Raw genomic sequence first — 19,096 nt, forward strand, 5'->3', positions numbered from 1 at the left:
TTAATCTAAAGAGATGGTAAACAGGCTATGCTCCATGGGAGGGACAAACACAAAAATGACAAGCTTGAATAAGAAGTAGACAAATGAGAGTGACAGTAAACCCAACCAAATGGAAATCCGTGGGCAGGCTCCAGGCATCTGTATGTTATTGGTAAGTCCAGAATATGTCTTTCACAACCAGTCAGCTGTGCTATTTAGTAGGCTCAAACTCAAATGGCCGAAATACTTTCCTTAAAATGTTTTCTGTTTCCAACTTTTCCAGTAACATTTGGATGCGGTTTTATCTGTCTGTGGCACATCAAATTGTTTTGTTACTGTTTGTATTGTATTCCAGCTGTCTTTTGCTCTTCAAATATGACGCCTTTAAAGCGGACCTGCGAGTTATTGGAAACCATACTGGAAAACAAATATTTACTTGCAACTGAAGTTCTTCATCGAGTCAAATTCTTTTGAATGGTTTAACGGGTAAAACAGTGGAGGTGAAGGATTAGGAAATAGGTGCAGAATCATTCTACTGTTTATTTAATTCAGAGAAAATTCCATGACACAGAAATACTATAGTCAAAAAAAGAGCGGTTATTGTACACACAGGTCGCTTTCAAGACTGACCGTAGTTTACAGCTTCTTCTGGTTCCAAGTTTCAGACAGAGTGCAGAAATACCCAGAAGAATACAGCCATTGTTGCTGTTGAGCCTATCGGCCCAAATAAAAACCTTTGCCGCAAGGAAAAATGTTCAAAACCAATCACATGGAGGCAGATGAGTAGGTGTTAAAAGTTCAGTTCTTCCTAATGTCTAACTCTGCAGCTGGTTTTGGTGAATCTATTACACATGGTTTGTTACACAGCTGTGATGCTATATGCAGAGTGAAATCGATTTCCTGTCATTTTTTAAAACCAATATGAAAGATTTTTGAGGGGTCTCGTGCAAGGTGTTCTACAGTCCACTCCTATGACACAAAGGTGCACCTTTGTGTAGCTGACTCTAGTGGGAAGCAAATACGTTTTACCCTGCACCGCCACAAGGTCTAGTGGCAGAACTATTGAGTCATTTTCTGTCTTCGTAGCTCCACGTAATCTGTGTGCTGTTCTAGTGGTTCTGACGCGGCCTGCATCTCACGGGTCCCAGATTCTACCCGGAATATCACAGAGGTGTGGCCTAAAACTGGGTTGGTTTCCTGCAAGCCCGAGATCCACCGAGCAAGCGTCGCCTGGTCTCCTGACCCAGCCATGCACATGGCGTACACCGGACCTTCATCCACTGCATGGGAGGGGAGGGGAGGGGAGGTGAAGGGAGGGGAGGTGAGGGAAGGAGAGGGGAAGGAGGAGAGGAGAGGAGAGGAGAAAAGAACACCATAGACGTTACTAAAGCACACAGTAAACTTCACTGCTTACAACTTAATGGAAAGAGAGAAACAAAATAGGGTTCTTCCTTGTAGGCACAGTTCTAGTCTTGTTATCTTTCAAAAATTGACATGCTTGAATTATTTCCTGTGGCCAAGCTGGAAGTCCCATGGTTACATTAAAATAGCACCATAAACCTCAAGTGTGAGTGAAAACCTCCAAAGAGTAGCAGCACAATCGCCTCATTGGAAAAAACCTACATTTCTACAAATCAGGTGATTGCGCACTGATCACCACTCCCCCTACAGAGGCCACAATATCGAACATCGCAACACGAGCATGAAAGAGTATATTTACATTAAGCGGACTTCTGCCTGGGGAGAAGGGTGGGCCACAAATGAGTATCTAACTTATTTCTTCTCCTACATTGGATTTTTCATATATTCACATGCTTCAATCAGGTAATGGCAAGTAGTGTATCACAATTTATTTATTTTATTAAGTGAGTTTTGTATAGCGCAAACTTGACCCAAAGGTATCAGATCGCATTACAGAGCTCGCACAGCAGCCACTACATAAGTTACATATGGAGTGAATAAAAATATATAGGAGAAGTATATAAAAGAAGTATATGGTAGACAGTGGGGTATGTGGATGATATAGTTCTGAGGTACTTATGGTAGGGTGTTGCGAAGGGGGGAGAGCAGAGGCACAATTTTCCCTGAGGTAGTGATGATCATATTTAATTGGGTGGTGTGGGGTAGGAGCATCAGGCCAGTCAGATGATTTAGAGGGGAGGATTTAGGAATTTATTGAGAAGAAGTTTAAGTTTCATTCTGAAGTGAGGAAATGATTGATTGCCACGTACATACTGAGGCAATCTTTTTTAAATTTATTTTATTGGGGATATGCAGAAGTTAAAAAAAATGGTTAATATTGCATGTTGCTATAACATATTCTAAAATATCAAATCAACTGAAAAAACCCTAACAAGTTATTATCGTACAAAATCAGAGGAGCAATTATGAAAAGTTAGGCTTCATCTTTCAATTGAAAGAAGTTATTCCATATTTTTTAGCAATCAATTCTTTGTGGTTCTGGAAAAACAATACATATCCTAATAGTCAACAATTTATCCCGCCACTATTCTAACATAGGTGGATCAGGCAATTTTCAATGCGTTGTTATAATAGATCAAGTCCAAGTGCTCCTTTCTTTAAAGAGAGGAGAGGATCTTTGAAGGCAGCAGAGGTGTTGGTGCCTAGTATTGCATGGTGGAACCTGCAGGGCCTCTGGGTGAGCCCTAGGGTATGACCATATTATGCAAGGTTGAGGACCCATCTGTCTCATGTTTCCTTGCAGTATCGTTGTCTGTCTGGATATGCTGGAGATCTTCATTCACATGTCATTCAAAGAGAGTCTTGCCATTGAATCAGATCCTGCTTTGGACATCCTGCCTAAACAATAAGCATCTCAACCAACACTGCCCAAGGAGGACTGCTTGCTCCACCAGCTGCATAATACCTGTGTTGACTATGTCCATAGCGGCTAGCTCACCCTCTTGCAAGACTTTACATTGCTGTGCTTTTTTTCAAGTATCAGTATCAGTTTCAACATTTCAACCACATCTGGCATTGCATCTAATGAGAACAGCCATGGCATAGCAGTCCAGCTAGACGTACCACACCAAGGATACTCACTTCTCAATGTTTTCCATTTGCCTCCCTTCACGGTCATGGGAAGCAGTGCATGGAGAGGTCAGATACTGGCGCCTCCTTTGAGCTGCTTGCAGCATAACAGTCTCTGCCATTTGATACCCAATGAAACAGGCTGGAGTGTTGTCTGGGATCTAATGCTTTGTCTACAACTATGGGACCACCACTGACTTTAGCTGGTGTTTGCATGACCTTCAGTCCCTCCTGTCGAATCTGATCATTAATCCGATTGGTCTGAGAGTTTTCTGCTGTGGGTCATGAAAGTTATACATTAAATATGTTGACATGCTGGAGATTGGCAGCTCAAATCTATTGTGTGATCTTTACCCTAAAGAATGAAACCTGGTGATGTAATCTGGGGTGAGTCTCCTGGGGCAAGGCCAATGGACCAGAGGTTGAAGTATCATATTTCAATTCTCTTCCTTGCCTGGCAAGGACATAATTCCAGACTTCACCCTTTTCATCCAGCTTCATCGCTGCTAACTATGGTAAGAGTGCTTGTAGGAATTGGCAGCAATTGCTGCACTACCTGTAACAGCAGCACGGGCTGTTGCATTGGTGATTAATCTGATATCATTTGTAGGAGATCCTGTATGAGACGGACTGTAATTAAGAGCATGGGTACCTTTAGAAATTTACTATCATCGTAGTAAGGAGCACAATGAGTATCTTAATACAGGAGAGCCTACCATCATCAGCTGTTCTCATCACTTTTGGAATAAGTGAATTCAGAATTGCTTTGTGAAATTTTCCTGGTCATCCTGATCCTCATGACTTGTTAGATTGGCGTCTTCTTCCTTCATCCGCCATTTTGAAGTGGTCTCTTAGTTGCTAAGCTGTAGGCCAATCCAAATGGAGCCTTCATCCTTAGACCCTTCGATATTAAAGATTTTAGGTAGTGGGTAAGTAGATGTATTGCTTGGTGAAGTGTATTCTGGGGAAAAAAACTATGGTAATGCCCTTGTGGCTATCATAGGGTTCCAGTTCTTGAAAGACTTCTATGATTGTACGGTTGTCAGAGTTATTATCAAAGAGAAAGCAGCCAATGGCATCGCTGAAGGGGCACCTATGGTAACCTCACCCAGCTGGTTGGTCGGTGAGGCAGGCACCAAAGGTGGAATTGCTGTCACTAATGGTGGTCTCCAACAGCAGACCACCGATGCTCTAAAAACCACAGTAGATGATGCAGACAATGGTTTATTCAACTGTGGCCCCCCACAGAAGGGAGAAATATGGATCTCCTGAACACAAAGTCATTGGAGAAGGAAAGGTAAGTGAAGAGACTGTCAGAGCTGTGGGCTTATAAGCAGTCGTCCTAAAAGAGTTTGGGTGAAATCTTAGTTTTCAAAATCTCTGTCTTTTTATGAACCTTCAGTGTGGGTTCCTTAGACACAGAAGAAAAGAAGTCTATATATTTTTTTTTAAACAAATGTTATTGCCTTTTACATGTTATACAGCAGGTCCGCTTTCCGCGGCCCCAGTGGACAAGAAACGGGTTCAGCTTAATGCATCACATTGCAGACCTTACTTGGTCTAGTAACCCCAAGTCCCGAGTTTATCAGTCACATATTCAGTCGAAGACCGCTTCTGCATACAACCAGGAAGAATCCCCCCCTCCCTCCCTCCCCTCCCCAAAAAATAACTAAACCCTCCTTCCTGCCCGCACTGCTGTCTCCCTACTACATCTATTGAGCTCAGATAGGAGCCTCTCCTGCGCTTGAGATGGTGGTGATAGTGCTTTACCAGAGCCCCTCCGTCGCATCTCTGTTCTCTTCTGTGTAGTTCTGTTAAGTGTTTCCCCCATAAGTTACTTACCTGTAACTGCAGTTCCCCAGTATTGGTATCTTTCATAGATTCACATGCTTGAATCATTCCCCTTTGTGGAGGTAGGAGTCCCACTATACCATAATAAAGCTGTATGTGTCACTATCATATGCTATAACGGCAATGAAACACTATCATAGGCTATAATGGCAGTGAAAGAGTCAATTGAATAGCCTATTTATGTCCTTCACATGTGAATCTATGAAAGAAACCAATAGTGGAGAACTGCAGTTACAGGTAAGTAACATATTTTCTTTTCCAGTACTGGATCTTTCATAGATTAATATGCTTGAATCAGAATAGCAAGCAGTTACTGTATTTGTATATCTTATAGTATTAGCGCAAACAGCGGATGGTGTGTAGAAAATATATATACATAACACTCATATGCAACTTAATAAATATATATATATCTCATACATCAAAATTTGCATGAATACATAAGCAAACATATGGAACCAAAAGATGCTCCCCTTATCGAAATAAGTGGTGTGGATTAGAAGACCCCCATTTTAATCCTTTCCAACATTTAATGCATAACGTGTACGGTGAAGCTTTAAATAGATTACTACATAAGTGGAATCTGGGAATAATAAACAATGTGAAAGCAGGTGAGACAGGGAGAACATTTTGAAGGGGAAACCAAGAGTCCACAATCGATTTTATTTTAGCATCTGCCACGCTAGACGGGAAATTGGTCCATACAGGCTCTCTATTTTCCTGTTATAGTGACCATGCCATCTGATTTATCCACCTAAGCTTCCTATTCAAGGCAAAAGATCATCAACAGGTAATGGATGGTGTGATTCTAACTAGGAAAAAAGGCTATCAACTGAAGTGGTCACAGGCTCATAAGTTAAATTTGGTCTGTTAGACCTGTCAGCCCTTTGGGTGGTCCCTCCTCATCATTATTTATTTTGTCCCACTTTTGCCTCAAACCCTGTTTGAATTTTCCTTTTTGGGAACCACCAGACTTTTTAGTGTTGCTGCAGATTCAGGGAGCCATTTTAGCTACCCCTGGAACTTCTGTCTGAGGGCCTGGAGCACAGAATGGTGGCCATCTGTGACATCACCAGCACCCACTGGAACCTACTAGCACCTTCCAGAACATTCCAGAACCCTGTGACAGTTGGAGGCGGTTTAGAATGTTGGGAAGCTAAGACAGAGAGTTGGCAGTTGGAGCTGGCAGTTGGCACCTGACTGGTGAAGAGTGAGCAGCAGAAACCTGAAGGAGGAAGGAGTGAGGCAGCAGGGGTGGAAACTTGTGCCTGGAGTGGGGTCCATAAACCCACCCTTGATACTAGTCCCTACTGACTGAGCCCAGCCTGGAGCCCTGTGTGGGAAGAAGCAAGAAAAACCATCTTAAGGACCTGGACAGCAGGAACAGGCCTTAGAATCCAAGAACAGCAAGATCCTGACCTGGATACTGGTTTCCCTGGAGTCCGACGTCGAGTAGCCTGGAGACCTGGAGCCCGAGGTGGAGAAGCGGCACTGACTGGAAAAGCAGACGTCGTACCCGGATCCGCCAGAGGTCGAGAGAGGGCGCCGACGGAGGTCGTAGAAGTACCAGAGGTCGAGGAGGAAGTCACCCGAGGTCGAGTGAGCGGCGTCGACGGGGGAGTGAAGTCCGCCCTCCGGAGTCGCGGGAGACCGAGGTGAAGCGTGCCGGAGGTCGGGAGTGGAGATCGCACTCCGGAGTCGCCGGAACCTGAGGAGAGGAGCACCGGAGGTCGGGAGTGAGGTCGCACTCCGGAGTCGCCGGAACCCGAGGAGAGGAGCACCGGAGGTCGGGAGTGAGGATCGCACTCCGGAGCCGCCGGAAGTCGACATCGAGCCAAGGCCGGCCGACGTCATCGAAACTGAGGTCGCCATCGGACCGGAGCCGCCCGAAGTCGACATCGAGCCAAGACTGCCCGACGCCATAGAATCGGAGGTCGAGATCGAGCCGAGGCCGCCGACATCGATCCGGAACCGCCTGCCGGCGTCGTCAAGAACTGACATTGTGCCGAGGCCGCCGACATCGAACCGGAACCGCCTCACGGCGTCGACACGACTCCAGCGGCGTCGGAACTTCAGAAAAAGGGCAGTAAGTGGAATAGAGGGCGCCAAAGGCCCTGTGGAATCCTAAGAGACTACTCTAGGGGTTGGAGAGGTGCTGGAACCAGCTGGACTGTGCCAGGGGTGAGCTGAGACTAATTCAGAGGGGTTGTGTAGAGTGAGAGAGCCAGGTCACTAGTATTCCCCCCTTGATCTACCTCAGTTTAGGCCTCAGCCTTGTCCAAGCCAGGGAGTAGACACCCTCAAGCCATCCACATAACTACAAGCTGTGCCTGGGCCAAATCAGCCCATAGAGATCTAAATGTGATCTGATTCTATAAGTGTCACTGTCAGCTTTTAATTATTTATTGAGGGCACTGTATTTATTGTATTTAACCTATTTATTGCTTCACTGTATTTATTGTTCCACAGTATTTATTGTCGCACAATATTTATTGGTTTGCAGTATTTATTGCCTCAGAATATTTAATTGCCTGTATGTTTTGCACTTATATTTATGCCTTCCTTATTTATGATCACCCCTATTTATTGAATCATTAAGCCAGTATTTATTTGACCTGCACTATTTAAAAAGCTTTGTATATTGTGATTGTGTTATTATTTATCTAATCAGCAACTAAGAGAAAAAGAAGATAAACAGAGATATTTTCATAATTTTTACGGTGTAGAGTCGTTTTTGGAACGGATGCACGCATGGTTATTGTATGGGTATGTCGTATGCTTAGCACGGTGCCTGATTCCTGACCACTCGAGCCAAGCTACCACTGTATGTCCTGGAAAGACCCCGTTACCACCAACCCTTACCGGTGTGGGAGTGGAGTATTTCCAACATTAATTGGTGTTCAGTGGTGGGATAGAGCTGTGCCTACGTATACTCAACAATAACTGTGGGTAGTCCATAGGCCTACACCGGGAGTTCTCAAAGCGGCCTTCCTAATTGTGGGTTTTTGTTTTTTCCAAATTTACTCTGGTGGTGGGAGGAGGTATTATTAAAGGTACCCCCCTGCATTGTTACTGCAAATAACTGTCCTCTGACCTGAGTGGGCAAGATGGAGTTTGTACTGGAGAATTTAGAAACGTACACTGTGGCCCAACTCAGGGAGTTTTGTCAGCGGGAGGGGGTGTATTGTCCCCCAGGAGCAAAGAAGGGTGCACTCCAAACCAGCTTAAGGGCTTGGGGGGAGGCACGACGGGAAAGCAAGGCTGAGGAGGAGGACAGGGATAGAGAGCCCGACAGTGAGGGAGCTGGTTTGTACCAACCTGAGGTGGGGAACCTGTCAGCGGGGCCCAGGACACTTTCCAGGAAGGGCAGCAGTGCCTCTAGCGGTGGCTTGTCTGAAGTGGAGTTAACAGACCGGAGGGAGAAAAGACAGCTCACATGGGACTTAGCAAGGCTGGAGAAGGAGAAGGAGGAACAGAGGATGGCTCATGAGATAAGGCTGAAAGAGATAGATCTTCAGATCCTGAGAATCGGGGCACACCCTGTACCTAACGGTGGCAGCGAAGAACGAGAGTACACCAGGGAACCCAAACCCTACCTGCCAAAGGACATAGTAGCTAGCTATGGGGTGGGTGACGATATCGCCAAGTGGCTAGCGGCCTATGAGGTCTCGTTAAGGGCCCATGGGGTTCCAGAGAAGTACTGGGGAGGGGGATTGTACAAGTACATGCCTCCAGCTGGTAGGGATGCATTATTGGCCCTCGAGGAGGATGAGCAGACCCACTACCCCACCATGAAACTGGCGCTCATAAGAAAGTTTGGACTAACACCCGAAAAGTACAGACAGACGTTCAGGGGTAGTCACAAACTGGGCACACAGAATTGGGTGGACTTCCTGGACTATGCAAAGAAGGCACTAGAGGGTTGGATTCAGGGCAGTGAAGTGAGGAACTACGAGGGGTTGTTTGATCTAGTACTGAAGGAACACCTGCTCGAGAAATGTTTCCCTGAACTGCGTCAACACCTGGTGGATAGCAAGCTGACCAGTCCCCGGAAGCTTGCTGAGGAGGCGGACATTTGGGCTAGTACCCGGGTGTCCACAAGGGGGACTGGAGGGGATACTCAAAAGGCCGGACAGGGCGCCCCCCAGAAGAAAGAGGGAGGGGAAAAGAAAAAGGAGTTCTCCAAAGGCCCCCAAAAAAATTTCCAAGGTAAGGGAACAGGATTCACCCCTAGGGCTAACCCACCCAGAAACCCTAATCCTGGCCAGAGTCAGCAGCCAAGGGTTGTCCATTGCTACGAGTGCGGTGGCGTTGGACACTATAAAGGAGATCCGAAGTGCCTGAAACGACCACCCCCTCCCATTGGAGGAAAGACCCCCGGAGTAGCTAGTGTAGTGCTCGGGGAGGAGATGCCTTTAATTAAGGGAAGGGAGTGGGCGGGTGTCACTTTAGTGTCCCTGGGAGAACGGCAGATGGTTCCTAAGATCCAGGTGCCCGCAAATACTGTAAAGTATGGGCAGTGGGTCACCATCAACGGCCAAAGAGGGGAGGCTCTGAGAGACACAGGAGCCAGTATGACTATGGTACGTAGTCAACTGGTGTCTCCAGAGCAGGTAATTCCCGATGTACTCCACCCAGCCGCGATGGCTGACGGCAGAACAGGCCACTATCCAGTGGCCGAGGTTCCCTTTGAATGGGGGGGGTTGCAGGTTCACTTCGAGTTGCCGTAAGCCCTGCCGTGCCAGTCGATTGTCTACTGGGGAATGACATGGAGCACAACGCTTGGAAGGAGGTGGAATACCGGACTCATACTGAGATGCTGGGTACACCTGACTGGGCCTGTGTGAGCACAGGGTCCGCGACTACCCGGAGAGGGAGTTCGTTTCGGCTGGAGCCTGGAACAAAGGCCCAGCCAGCTGCCAGTCAAGGGAAGAACCGAGGACAGGAGGAGCCTGCCTCGGCGTCCACACCCCGTAGGACGGATAGGCCACCGGAGGTGGTGGACCAGGAGTCTGCGGTGGGGGATGTCACCGAACTGGAGGACCTACCCATCCCGGCCGAGTGGCACGTGGAGGGAGGCCCGTCCAGGGAGGAATTCTGCCAGGGCCAGAGGGAGTGCCCTACCCTTGAGGGGCTGAGGCGACAGGCCGAAGCCCAGGCAGCAGGGAACGTTGAAGGGAACTACAGTGTTTACTGGGAGGATGGCCTCCTCTACAGTGAACCCAAGGCACCCCTACACGGATCGTCACGAGCCTTGGTAGTCCCTCAACGTTATCGAGCCTTCCTTCTGGAGTTGGCTCACGAGATACCATTGGCAGGACACTTGGGGCAAGACAAGACCTTCGCCCGTCTTGTCCCACACTTTTATTGGCCTCAGATGAAAGTGTCGTCCGATACCTACTGCCGGACATGTGTGTCTTGCCAAGCCAGTGGGAAAACAGGGGTGAAGCTGAAAGCTCCCCTGGAACCACTTCCTGTCGTTAGCACCCCCTTTGAAAGGGTGGGCATCGACATTGTGGGTCCGTTAGATCCGCCAACGTCAGCTGGTCACAGGTTTATCCTGGTTCTGGTGGATCATGCCACACGGTACCCAGAGGCAATACCTCTGAGGACCATAACAGCACCTGTTGTGGCTAGGGCCCTGATGGGAATCTTTACCCGAGTGGGTTTCCCAAGGAAGTTGTGTCCGACAGGGGGACCAACTTCATGTCAGCGTACATGCGGGCCATGTGGAAGGAGTGAGGAGTGACCTACCGGTTCACCACTCCTTACCACCCCCAGACCAATGGTCTGGTGGAGAGGTTTAACAAAACCTTGAAGGGCATGATCAGAAGTCTGCCTGAAAGCCTGCGGAGGAAATGGGACGTCCTCCTACCCTGTTTACTCTTTTCCTACAGGGAAGTGCCACAGAAGGGAGTGGGCTTCAGCCCCTTCGAGCTTCTGTATGGGCACCCTGTACGTGGACCTCTCAACCTGGTGAGAGACGGATGGGAAAGAACTCCCAGAAAGCTTCCCCAGGACGTGGTGAGCTACATTCTGGCCTTCCGGAGCCAAATGGCTAAGTTGTGGAAGCAAGCTTCTGACAACTTGGAGGCCAGCCAAGCAGTGATGAAGGCGTGGTATGACCACAACGCTCACCCGGTGGAGTTGGAGCCTGGCCAGAAGGTGTGGGTGATCGAACCAGGAGAGCTTAGCGCCCTCCAGGATCGCTGGTCAGGACCCTTTGAGGTGTTGGAGAAGAAGGGTAAGGCTACCTACTTGGTGGACCTGAAGACCCCTCGTCAGCCCCTGCGGGTGCTGCATGCCAACCGCCTCAAACCCCACCACGAGAGGCCCGAAGTCATCTTGATGATGGTGACTGACGGAGGAGAGGACGTGGAAAGCGAGCCTCTCCCTGATTTGTTTGCGTCTCAAGAGAAGGATGGGTCGGTGGAGGGAGTGATTCTCTCCCCATCTCTAACTCCTGAACAGCGGGAGGACTGCCGCCAGGTCCTGGGACAGTACTCTTCGTTGTTCTCCCTTGTCCCGGGTAGGACTCACCTGTGCGTCCATGACGTGGACACAGGAGACAGCCCACCTGTGAAGTCCAAGATCTACCGGATGTCAGACAAGGTGAAGGCCAGCATTCATAGTGAAGTCACTAAGATGCTGGAGCTAGGAGTGATCGAACCTTCTAGCAGCCCCTGGTCCAGTCCGGTGGTGTTAGTACCAAAAGCTGCACCACCGGGTGCCCAACCGGAACTGAGGTTCTGTGTGGACTACCGGGGACTGAATTCAGTGACCAAAACTGATGCTCATCCGATCCCTAGGGCGGATGAATTGATTGACCGGCTGGGAGCTGCCCAATATCTAAGTACCTTTGACCTTACTTCTGGGTACTGGCAGATCTCTTTGACTGATGGAGCAAGGGAAAGGTCAGCCTTCTCCACGCCCAATGGCCACTACCAGTTCTGTGTGATGCCCTTTGGGCTCAAGAACGCACCTGCCACGTTTCAGCGCCTGGTAAACCAGATCCTCACCGGAATGGAGAGTTTCTCTGCTGCTTATCTGGATGACATAGCCGTCTTCAGTAACAGCTGGGAGGATCACTTGCGTCACCTGCAAGCTGTTCTCCAGGCCCTGAGACAAGCTGGATTAACGATCAAGGCCAGCAAGTGCCAGATCGGGCAGGGGTCGGTAGTGTACCTTGGACACTTGGTGGGTAGGGGAGCGGTGCAACCCCTCCAGGCGAAGATCGAGGCCATCATGGCCTGGGAACCTCCCAAGACTCAGACTGAGGTCCGAGCTTTTCTGGGCCTCACGGGATATTACCGCCGCTTCGTGAAGGGGTACGGTACCATTGTAGCCCCCCTCACGGAGCTCACGTCCAAGAAACAACCTCGACGGGTAGTCTGGACGGAGGCTTGTCAGCAGGCCTTTGTGAAGCTGAAGCAAGCCATGTGCGAGGCCCCGGTCTTAAGGGCCCCAGACTTTTCCAAGGAGTTCATTGTCCAGACAGATGCATCAGAACATGGCATTGGGGCAGTGTTATCGCAACTCAATGAAGAGGGTCTGGATCAACCCGTGGTCTTCCTATCCCGGAGACTACTTCCCAGGGAACAGAAGTGGAGTGCAATTGAGCGTGAAGCCTTTGCAGTGGTATGGGCTCTGAAGAAGTTGCGGCCATACCTGTTTGGCTCGCACTTCCTAGTTCAGACCGACCACCGACCCCTTCGTTGGCTGATGCAGATGAAGGGGGAGAATCCCAAGTTGTTGAGGTGGTCTATCTCCCTACAGGGAATGGACTTTCAGGTGGAACATCGGCCTGGAGTGGACCACGCCAATGCAGACGGACTCTCAAGGTATTTCCGCCTTAGTGATGAGAACTCCCAAGGGGTTTGGTAGCTCTCCCCACTTTCAGCTGGGGGGGACGCGTGTTAGACCTGTCAGCCCTTTGGGTGGTCCCTCCTCATCATTATTTATTTTGTCCCACTTTTGCCTCAAACCCTGTTTGAATTTTTCCTTTTTGGGAACCACCAGACTTTTTAGTGTTGCTGCAGATTCAGGGAGCCATTTTAGCTACCCCTGGAACTTCTGTCTGAGGGCCTGGAGCACAAAATGGTGGCCATCTGTGACATCACCAGCACCCACTGGAACCTACTAGCACCTTCCAGAACATTCCAGAACCCTGTGACAGTTGGAGGCGGTTTAGAATGTTGGGAAGCTAAGACAGAGAGTTGGCAGTTGGAGCTGGCAGTTGGCACCTGACTGGTGAAGAGTGAGCAGCAGAAACCTGAAGGAGGAAGGAGTGAGGCAGCAGGGGTGGAAACATGTGCCTGGAGTGGGGTCCATAAACCCACCCTTGATACTAGTCCCTACTGACTGAGCCCAGCCTGGAGCCCTGTGTGGGAAGAAGCAAGAAAAACCATCTTAAGGACCTGGACAGCAGGAACAGGCCTTAGAATCCAAGAACAGCAAGATCCTGACCTGGATACTGGTTTCCCTGGAGTCCGACGTCGAGTAGCCTGGAGACCTGGAGCCCGAGGTGGAGAAGCGGCGCTGACTGGAAAAGCAGACGTCGTACCCGGAGCCGCCAGAGGTCGAGAGAGGGCGCCGACGGAGGTCGTAGAAGTACCAGAGGTCGAGGAGGAAGTCACCCGAGGTCGAGTGAGCGGTGGCGACGGGGGAGTGAAGTCCGCCCTCCGGAGTCGCCGGAGACCGAGGTGAAGCGTGCCGGAGGTCGGAAGTGGAGATCGCACTCCGGAGTCGCCGGAACCTGAGGAGAGGAGCACCGGAGGTCGGGAGTGAGGTCGCACTCCGGAGTCGCCGGAACCCGAGGAGAGGAGCACCGGAGGTCGGGAGTGAGGATCGCACTCCGGAGCCGCCGGAAGTCGACATCGAGCCAAGGCCGGCCGACGTCATCGAAACTGAGGTCGCCATCGGACCGGAGCCGCCCGAAGTCGACATCGAGCCAAGACTGCCCGACGCCATCGAATCGGAGGTCGAGATCGAGCCGAGGCCGCCGACATCGATCCGGAACCGCCTCACGGCGTCGACACGACTCCAGCGGCGTCGGAACTTCAGAAAAAGGGCAGTAAGTGGAATAGAGGGCGCCAAAGGCCCTGTGGAATCCTAAGAGACTACTCTAGGGGTTGGAGAGGTGCTGGAACCAGCTGGACTGTGCCAGGGGTGAGCTGAGACTAATTCAGAGGGGTTGTGTAGAGTGAGAGAGCCAGGTCACTAGTATTCCCCCCTTGATCTACCTCAGTTTAGGCCTCAGCCTTGTCCAAGCCAGGGAGTAGACACCCTCAAGCCATCCACATAACTACAAGCTGTGCCTGGGCCAAATCAGCCCATAGAGATCTAAATGTGATCTGATTCTATAAGTGTCACTGTCAGCTTTTAATTATTTATTGAGGGCACTGTATTTATTGTATTTAACCTATTTATTGCTTCACTGTATTTATTGTTCCACAGTATTTATTGTCGCACAATATTTATTGGTTTGCAGTATTTATTGCCTCAGAATATTTAATTGCCTGTATGTTTTGCACTTATATTTATGCCTTCCTTATTTATGATCACCCCTATTTATTGAATCATTAAGCCAGTATTTATTTGACCTCCACTATTTAAAAAGCTTTGTATATTGTGATTGTGTTATTATTTATCTAATCAGCAACTAAGAGAAAAAGAAGATAAACAGAGATATTTTCATAATTTTTACGGTGTAGAGTCGTTTTTGGAACGGATGCACGCATGGTTATTGTATGGGTATGTCGTATGCTTAGCACGGTGCCTGATTCCTGACCACTCGAGCCAAGCTACCACTGTATGTCCTGGAAAGACCCCGTTACCACCAACCCTTACCGGTGTGGGAGTGGAGTATTTCCAACATGGTCCCATAAATATTAGCTCAAGACAAGAAAGAAATCATATATAGCCTGCAGGAGAGCTCTTCGCCTTCACTCTTGGTCACCCAGTTTAGAGCCCTTTTGAATAAATTAAAAGAAGCACTTACTCGCTCTAAGGTGACAAATACTATCTCCACCACCTCTTGGTTTAATTCACTATGCTCTACTGCCAAAAAAGCCAGTGTTAACGCCCTAAAAATTTACCCTAGAGATCCCATTAAGATACAAGCACTACACAATGATTACAAGCGAGTAGAAGAAGAGAGAAGGATCTTAGGGAGCAGGCCTAGGGAGATCTGGAACAAGTGGCTATTTTGGGTAGTAGTAGGGATTTCTGGAAAATCGTAAATGCCCCCTATTTTAAGATTCCAAAGATCCCGCCTTAAATGCACATGTAGACGAGGAAGCATGGGTGGGACATTTTTAAAATATTTTTGGGTCCACCACCGCTTTAACATTGCCACCGCAGGACTTGGATCCCGCATCCCAGGGCAGGCTAATCTTCTCATTATCGGAGGTTAGACAGGGGCTGGAGGCTTGTGCTCCCGGAAAGGCTTCGGGGCCTGATGGGAGTCCCAATTGATCTCTTCCAGGAGAATTACAACATGTGGGTGCCCCTACTAACAAATGTTTTTAACACCATTCTGATAGAGGGTCTCTCACCATCCTGGAATCAGTGTAATAGTGCCTATATAAAAAAAAAGGTGATAGGAGGTCCCCAAAGAACTACCGCCCAATTTCACTTCTAAGCTTATGGGACGGCTTTTATTACCCAGACTGAAGGCCTTGGCCGAAGACCATAGCATTTTTATGCAGGTGCAATGTGGTTTCCGGAGGGGAATGGGGATGGTGGATCAATGCCTAAACCTCTCATTATCCATAGACAAATACACCAAGGCAAAAGGCGGGAAGATCTACATGGCCTTTATGGATTTGACCGCAGACTTTGATTGTGTCTCTCATCAAAGGCTGTGGTCTATGATGGAGGGGATGGGCATTGATTCGCCGATAATTTGTTTAATTCGTCAGCTGTACGCCAATGCCACTGCCTGTGAAGGGTATCGTAGGAATGGGGAGTGCACACGTTTCTTTAAGATCGAGAAGGGGGTAAAGCAGGATTGTGTCCGCGCCCCTTTTCTTTTCTCCATCTACACAAATGGGGTGGAGGCTGCCCTGTCTACCTTACCTTTGGATCTGCCTACATTTGATCATACTCCGCTCCCGATATTGGCATACGCTGACGACACAGTATTAATGGCTAGAACTAGGGTAGCCTTACAATCCCTAATAACCTCATACACCACATTCATGGCCCCCTTAGATCTAAAAGTAAACAAATCCAAATCCTTCATAATCGTAGCGGGAACAGCTAGAGGCAAGAAACACCCCTATTTCCATTGGGCAGCAAAGAAAATCGAGGTGGTAGACTGTTTTTCATACTTAGGAGTCCTCTTTGATAAACATCACTCTTGGTCTAACTTTGTGGCAGCAAGAGCACAAGGTATGGAAAGAAGTCTTCAAGCTATCAAGGGTTTTGTGAAGACGTTAGGTGCTAGCCCCCTGGACACGATTAAAAACATGTACTGAGCAAAAACCAAGGCTGCAACAACATATGGGGCAGGAGTCTGGCAAATGTTGACCAACTTCAGCAACTGGAAGATAGTTTTTTTTAAAACAGAATATCACTACCACACTCAGTTTCAAACTATATTTTACATCTAGAATTGGGGCTACCACATCGGAGTGACCTTATAAGATTGGCACCAATTCTATTGTGGCTCTCAATTTGGCGGAAGTCCACTGTAGATTTAACGCAATGTATTATCAAGGATTGCTGTAACTGGATCACTATAAGAGGATTGGTTGGCTTAATTATGTACAGGCAGAATTGTTTGCATTAGGGCTGGGTGAATTATTCAAGGACTCTGAATCCTGTAGGAGGGTTCTGTAGAAAAAGATACCAGAATTATTTATGCAGAGAGCAAACTATGTCCGAAGGGAGAAGAACCACCTTCAAAAATCCTCCCTGCATATGATCTCGTTCCACCAAGAACAGGGGAAGGATTTTACTACCTCTCTCGCATCACTAACGCACAGCATAGATTTATTCTATCGCGTTTTCGACTGAACCGGATTCCACTAATGTTAGGGTACCCAGAAAAGAGATATACATTCTCAGATTTGTCACCTTGCCCATATAATAATCATTCTGCACAGTCAGCCCTCCATTTACATTATTCGGCAAGTACTACATTGATGAAAGAAAAGCATTTATTCTCCCAATTCTGAGGTACCATAAATTCACACAATGCAGGGTGGCTCTGTATTTTTTAAAGGCTCTCCCGGATCCGTTTGTGTGTTTTTCCCTAGCTTCATTTTTGTGGGCTTGTATTAGAAAGAGGAAAGTGCGGGGGTCGTTGCCTTAATTAGTAGTAAATATATGCACACTCTTCCAAGTCGCAGTACAACATATTTTCTCCAGAGGCACTTGCGCAAACAAAGTAGTTGAGGTGGAAACTGCCGTAATTGAGTGTACCCTGTTTTTCGCTGCGATGGGCTTGCCAGCCTTTGAGTGGCAGAACTGGATTGCAGCTGAAATCCATTGAGCGATGGTTGCTTTCATGACTGGAGCACCCTTACGAGTGTGTGCATCTGAGTCCAACAGTTGGTCAGTTCTCCTGAGTTGTTTAGTGCGATGTAAGAAGATTATTGAGGCAAAAATCCAAAGGAACCGTGGGAATTAATTTTGGATTGTTTCTGAGATGTACTAAATTGCCTAAGAGGCTCAAGAGGATTCTTGAGTTGAAAAAGCCTGTATTGCCATTACTCTCCTGGTCGGAGTGAGCGCTAGTAACAAGGCGACATCCATGTGAGAAATAGGAGGCTTGCTCTGTGTATGGGTTTGAATGAACTCTTCGAGAGTAGGGATAGAACTGTGCTCAGATGCCAGTCCAGGGAAGGAGCCCTTACTGGAGGGAAAAAATCTGAATAATTCTTTCATGAACTGTATGATGACAAGCCGAGAATAAGGTAGCAAAATGAGATAGGGTAGTTATCTGCCAGATAATGCTTGTAGGGAATGTAGGTTTGATTCCCGACACCATATACAGAAATGTTTCCCTTATGGTTTACATGTCTTTATCGGGCTTCTGCGTTGACTTGGAAATAAGAGCAAAAGAGGAGAGAGGTCAGGATGAAGGACCTGCCCTTGGATCATCGTCAAAAGCTTTCAGGATGTTGGTAGCTGAATATGTCTGGATTCTTATAGCAGGGGAAGTTCTGTGAACCAATGCTGCCTGGGCCACCTGTGGGATATCAGAATGAGCCGAAACCGCTCCACTTTCATCTAGCTGAGAACCTTTGGTATTAGAGGTATTGGGGTAAAAGGAATAGATGCCAAAAAATCTGATCAAAAGGCATTCCCTCACAATCCTGGATGCCAACTTGCATATAACTGGCATTTGCAAACTTTGTTTGTTGCAAAGAGATTTAAAGCTGGTTTGCCCCATAACAAGAAGATCCTATTTAGTGCGGACTGATCAAACTCTCATTTGTGAAGGCTGTTTCCAGTTCTGCTTAGCATGTCTGCTAAGAGATTGCTAGTCCCGGGAACATGTTTGGCATGAAGAGTTATTCTGTGTGTTTGTTAGCCAGCTCCAGGTTCCCTGAGCTTCCTTAGACAGTGCCAGTGATCTTGTGCCACTCGGTTTGTTCACGTGTTGCATGCTAGTGGTATTGCCCGTGCGAACTAACACCAAAGACCCTGCTATCATTGGCAGTAATGTTTGGAGACTGAGTTAGAAGGCTTGAGCTCTAGGCGATTGGTATGTATACTCTTCTGGAACGGAGACCACTTTCCTTGTATTTGCAGGTTCTGAAGAGGACTGCCTTCCCAAACCCCCACCCCCCCCCCCACCCCAGCTCTCCAGGGAGGGATCTGTAGTCATTACAAAGTGAGGTATTTGAATTTAACATCGTGAGGCCCTCTGACAGGTGGCAGGTCTGGGACCAGAGTTTCCATCATACCTGTTTGAATCTATTGTTTTTGTAGCTGTTCCTGTAAGGCTCTCATTTTCAGGCGTGCAAGAGGAAATAGATTGATCGCTGAGGATATCATGCCCAGAAGCTAACTGAACCGACACACAAACTTTTTTTAATATAGTTTGAGAGCCAGTTCCTTGAGCCTTTGTTGCTTGTCGTGGGATAGAAGGTCTTTGTCTTGGACAGTATCTAGTGTTGCAGCCCAGGAACAGTATCTTTTTGGTTGGAGCAATTGATGATTTTTGATAATACACAAGAAGACCTAGTTTGTGACACAACTT

At 48.0% G+C, this 19,096-nt stretch overlaps 1 protein-coding gene across 2 annotated transcripts in view; it reads right to left on the minus strand.

Moving 5' to 3' along the window:
- Nucleotides 1–501: 501 nt before the first annotated feature.
- Nucleotides 502–19,096, minus strand: part of ECSIT (ECSIT signaling integrator) — a 126,096-nt gene continuing 107,501 nt past the window's right edge. For both annotated transcript variants that reach the window (XM_085600573.1, XM_085600574.1), the window contains one exon: nucleotides 502–1,259. In XM_085600573.1, coding sequence (XP_085456699.1) covers nucleotides 1,039–1,259 — 221 coding nt within the window. In that variant the 3' untranslated portion in view covers nucleotides 502–1,038. The remainder of the gene's footprint in view (nucleotides 1,260–19,096) is intronic.

This window comes from Triturus cristatus, chromosome 4_2 (genome assembly GCF_964204655.1).
Source record: "Triturus cristatus chromosome 4_2, aTriCri1.1, whole genome shotgun sequence".
Taxonomy (NCBI): domain Eukaryota; kingdom Metazoa; phylum Chordata; class Amphibia; order Caudata; family Salamandridae; genus Triturus; species Triturus cristatus.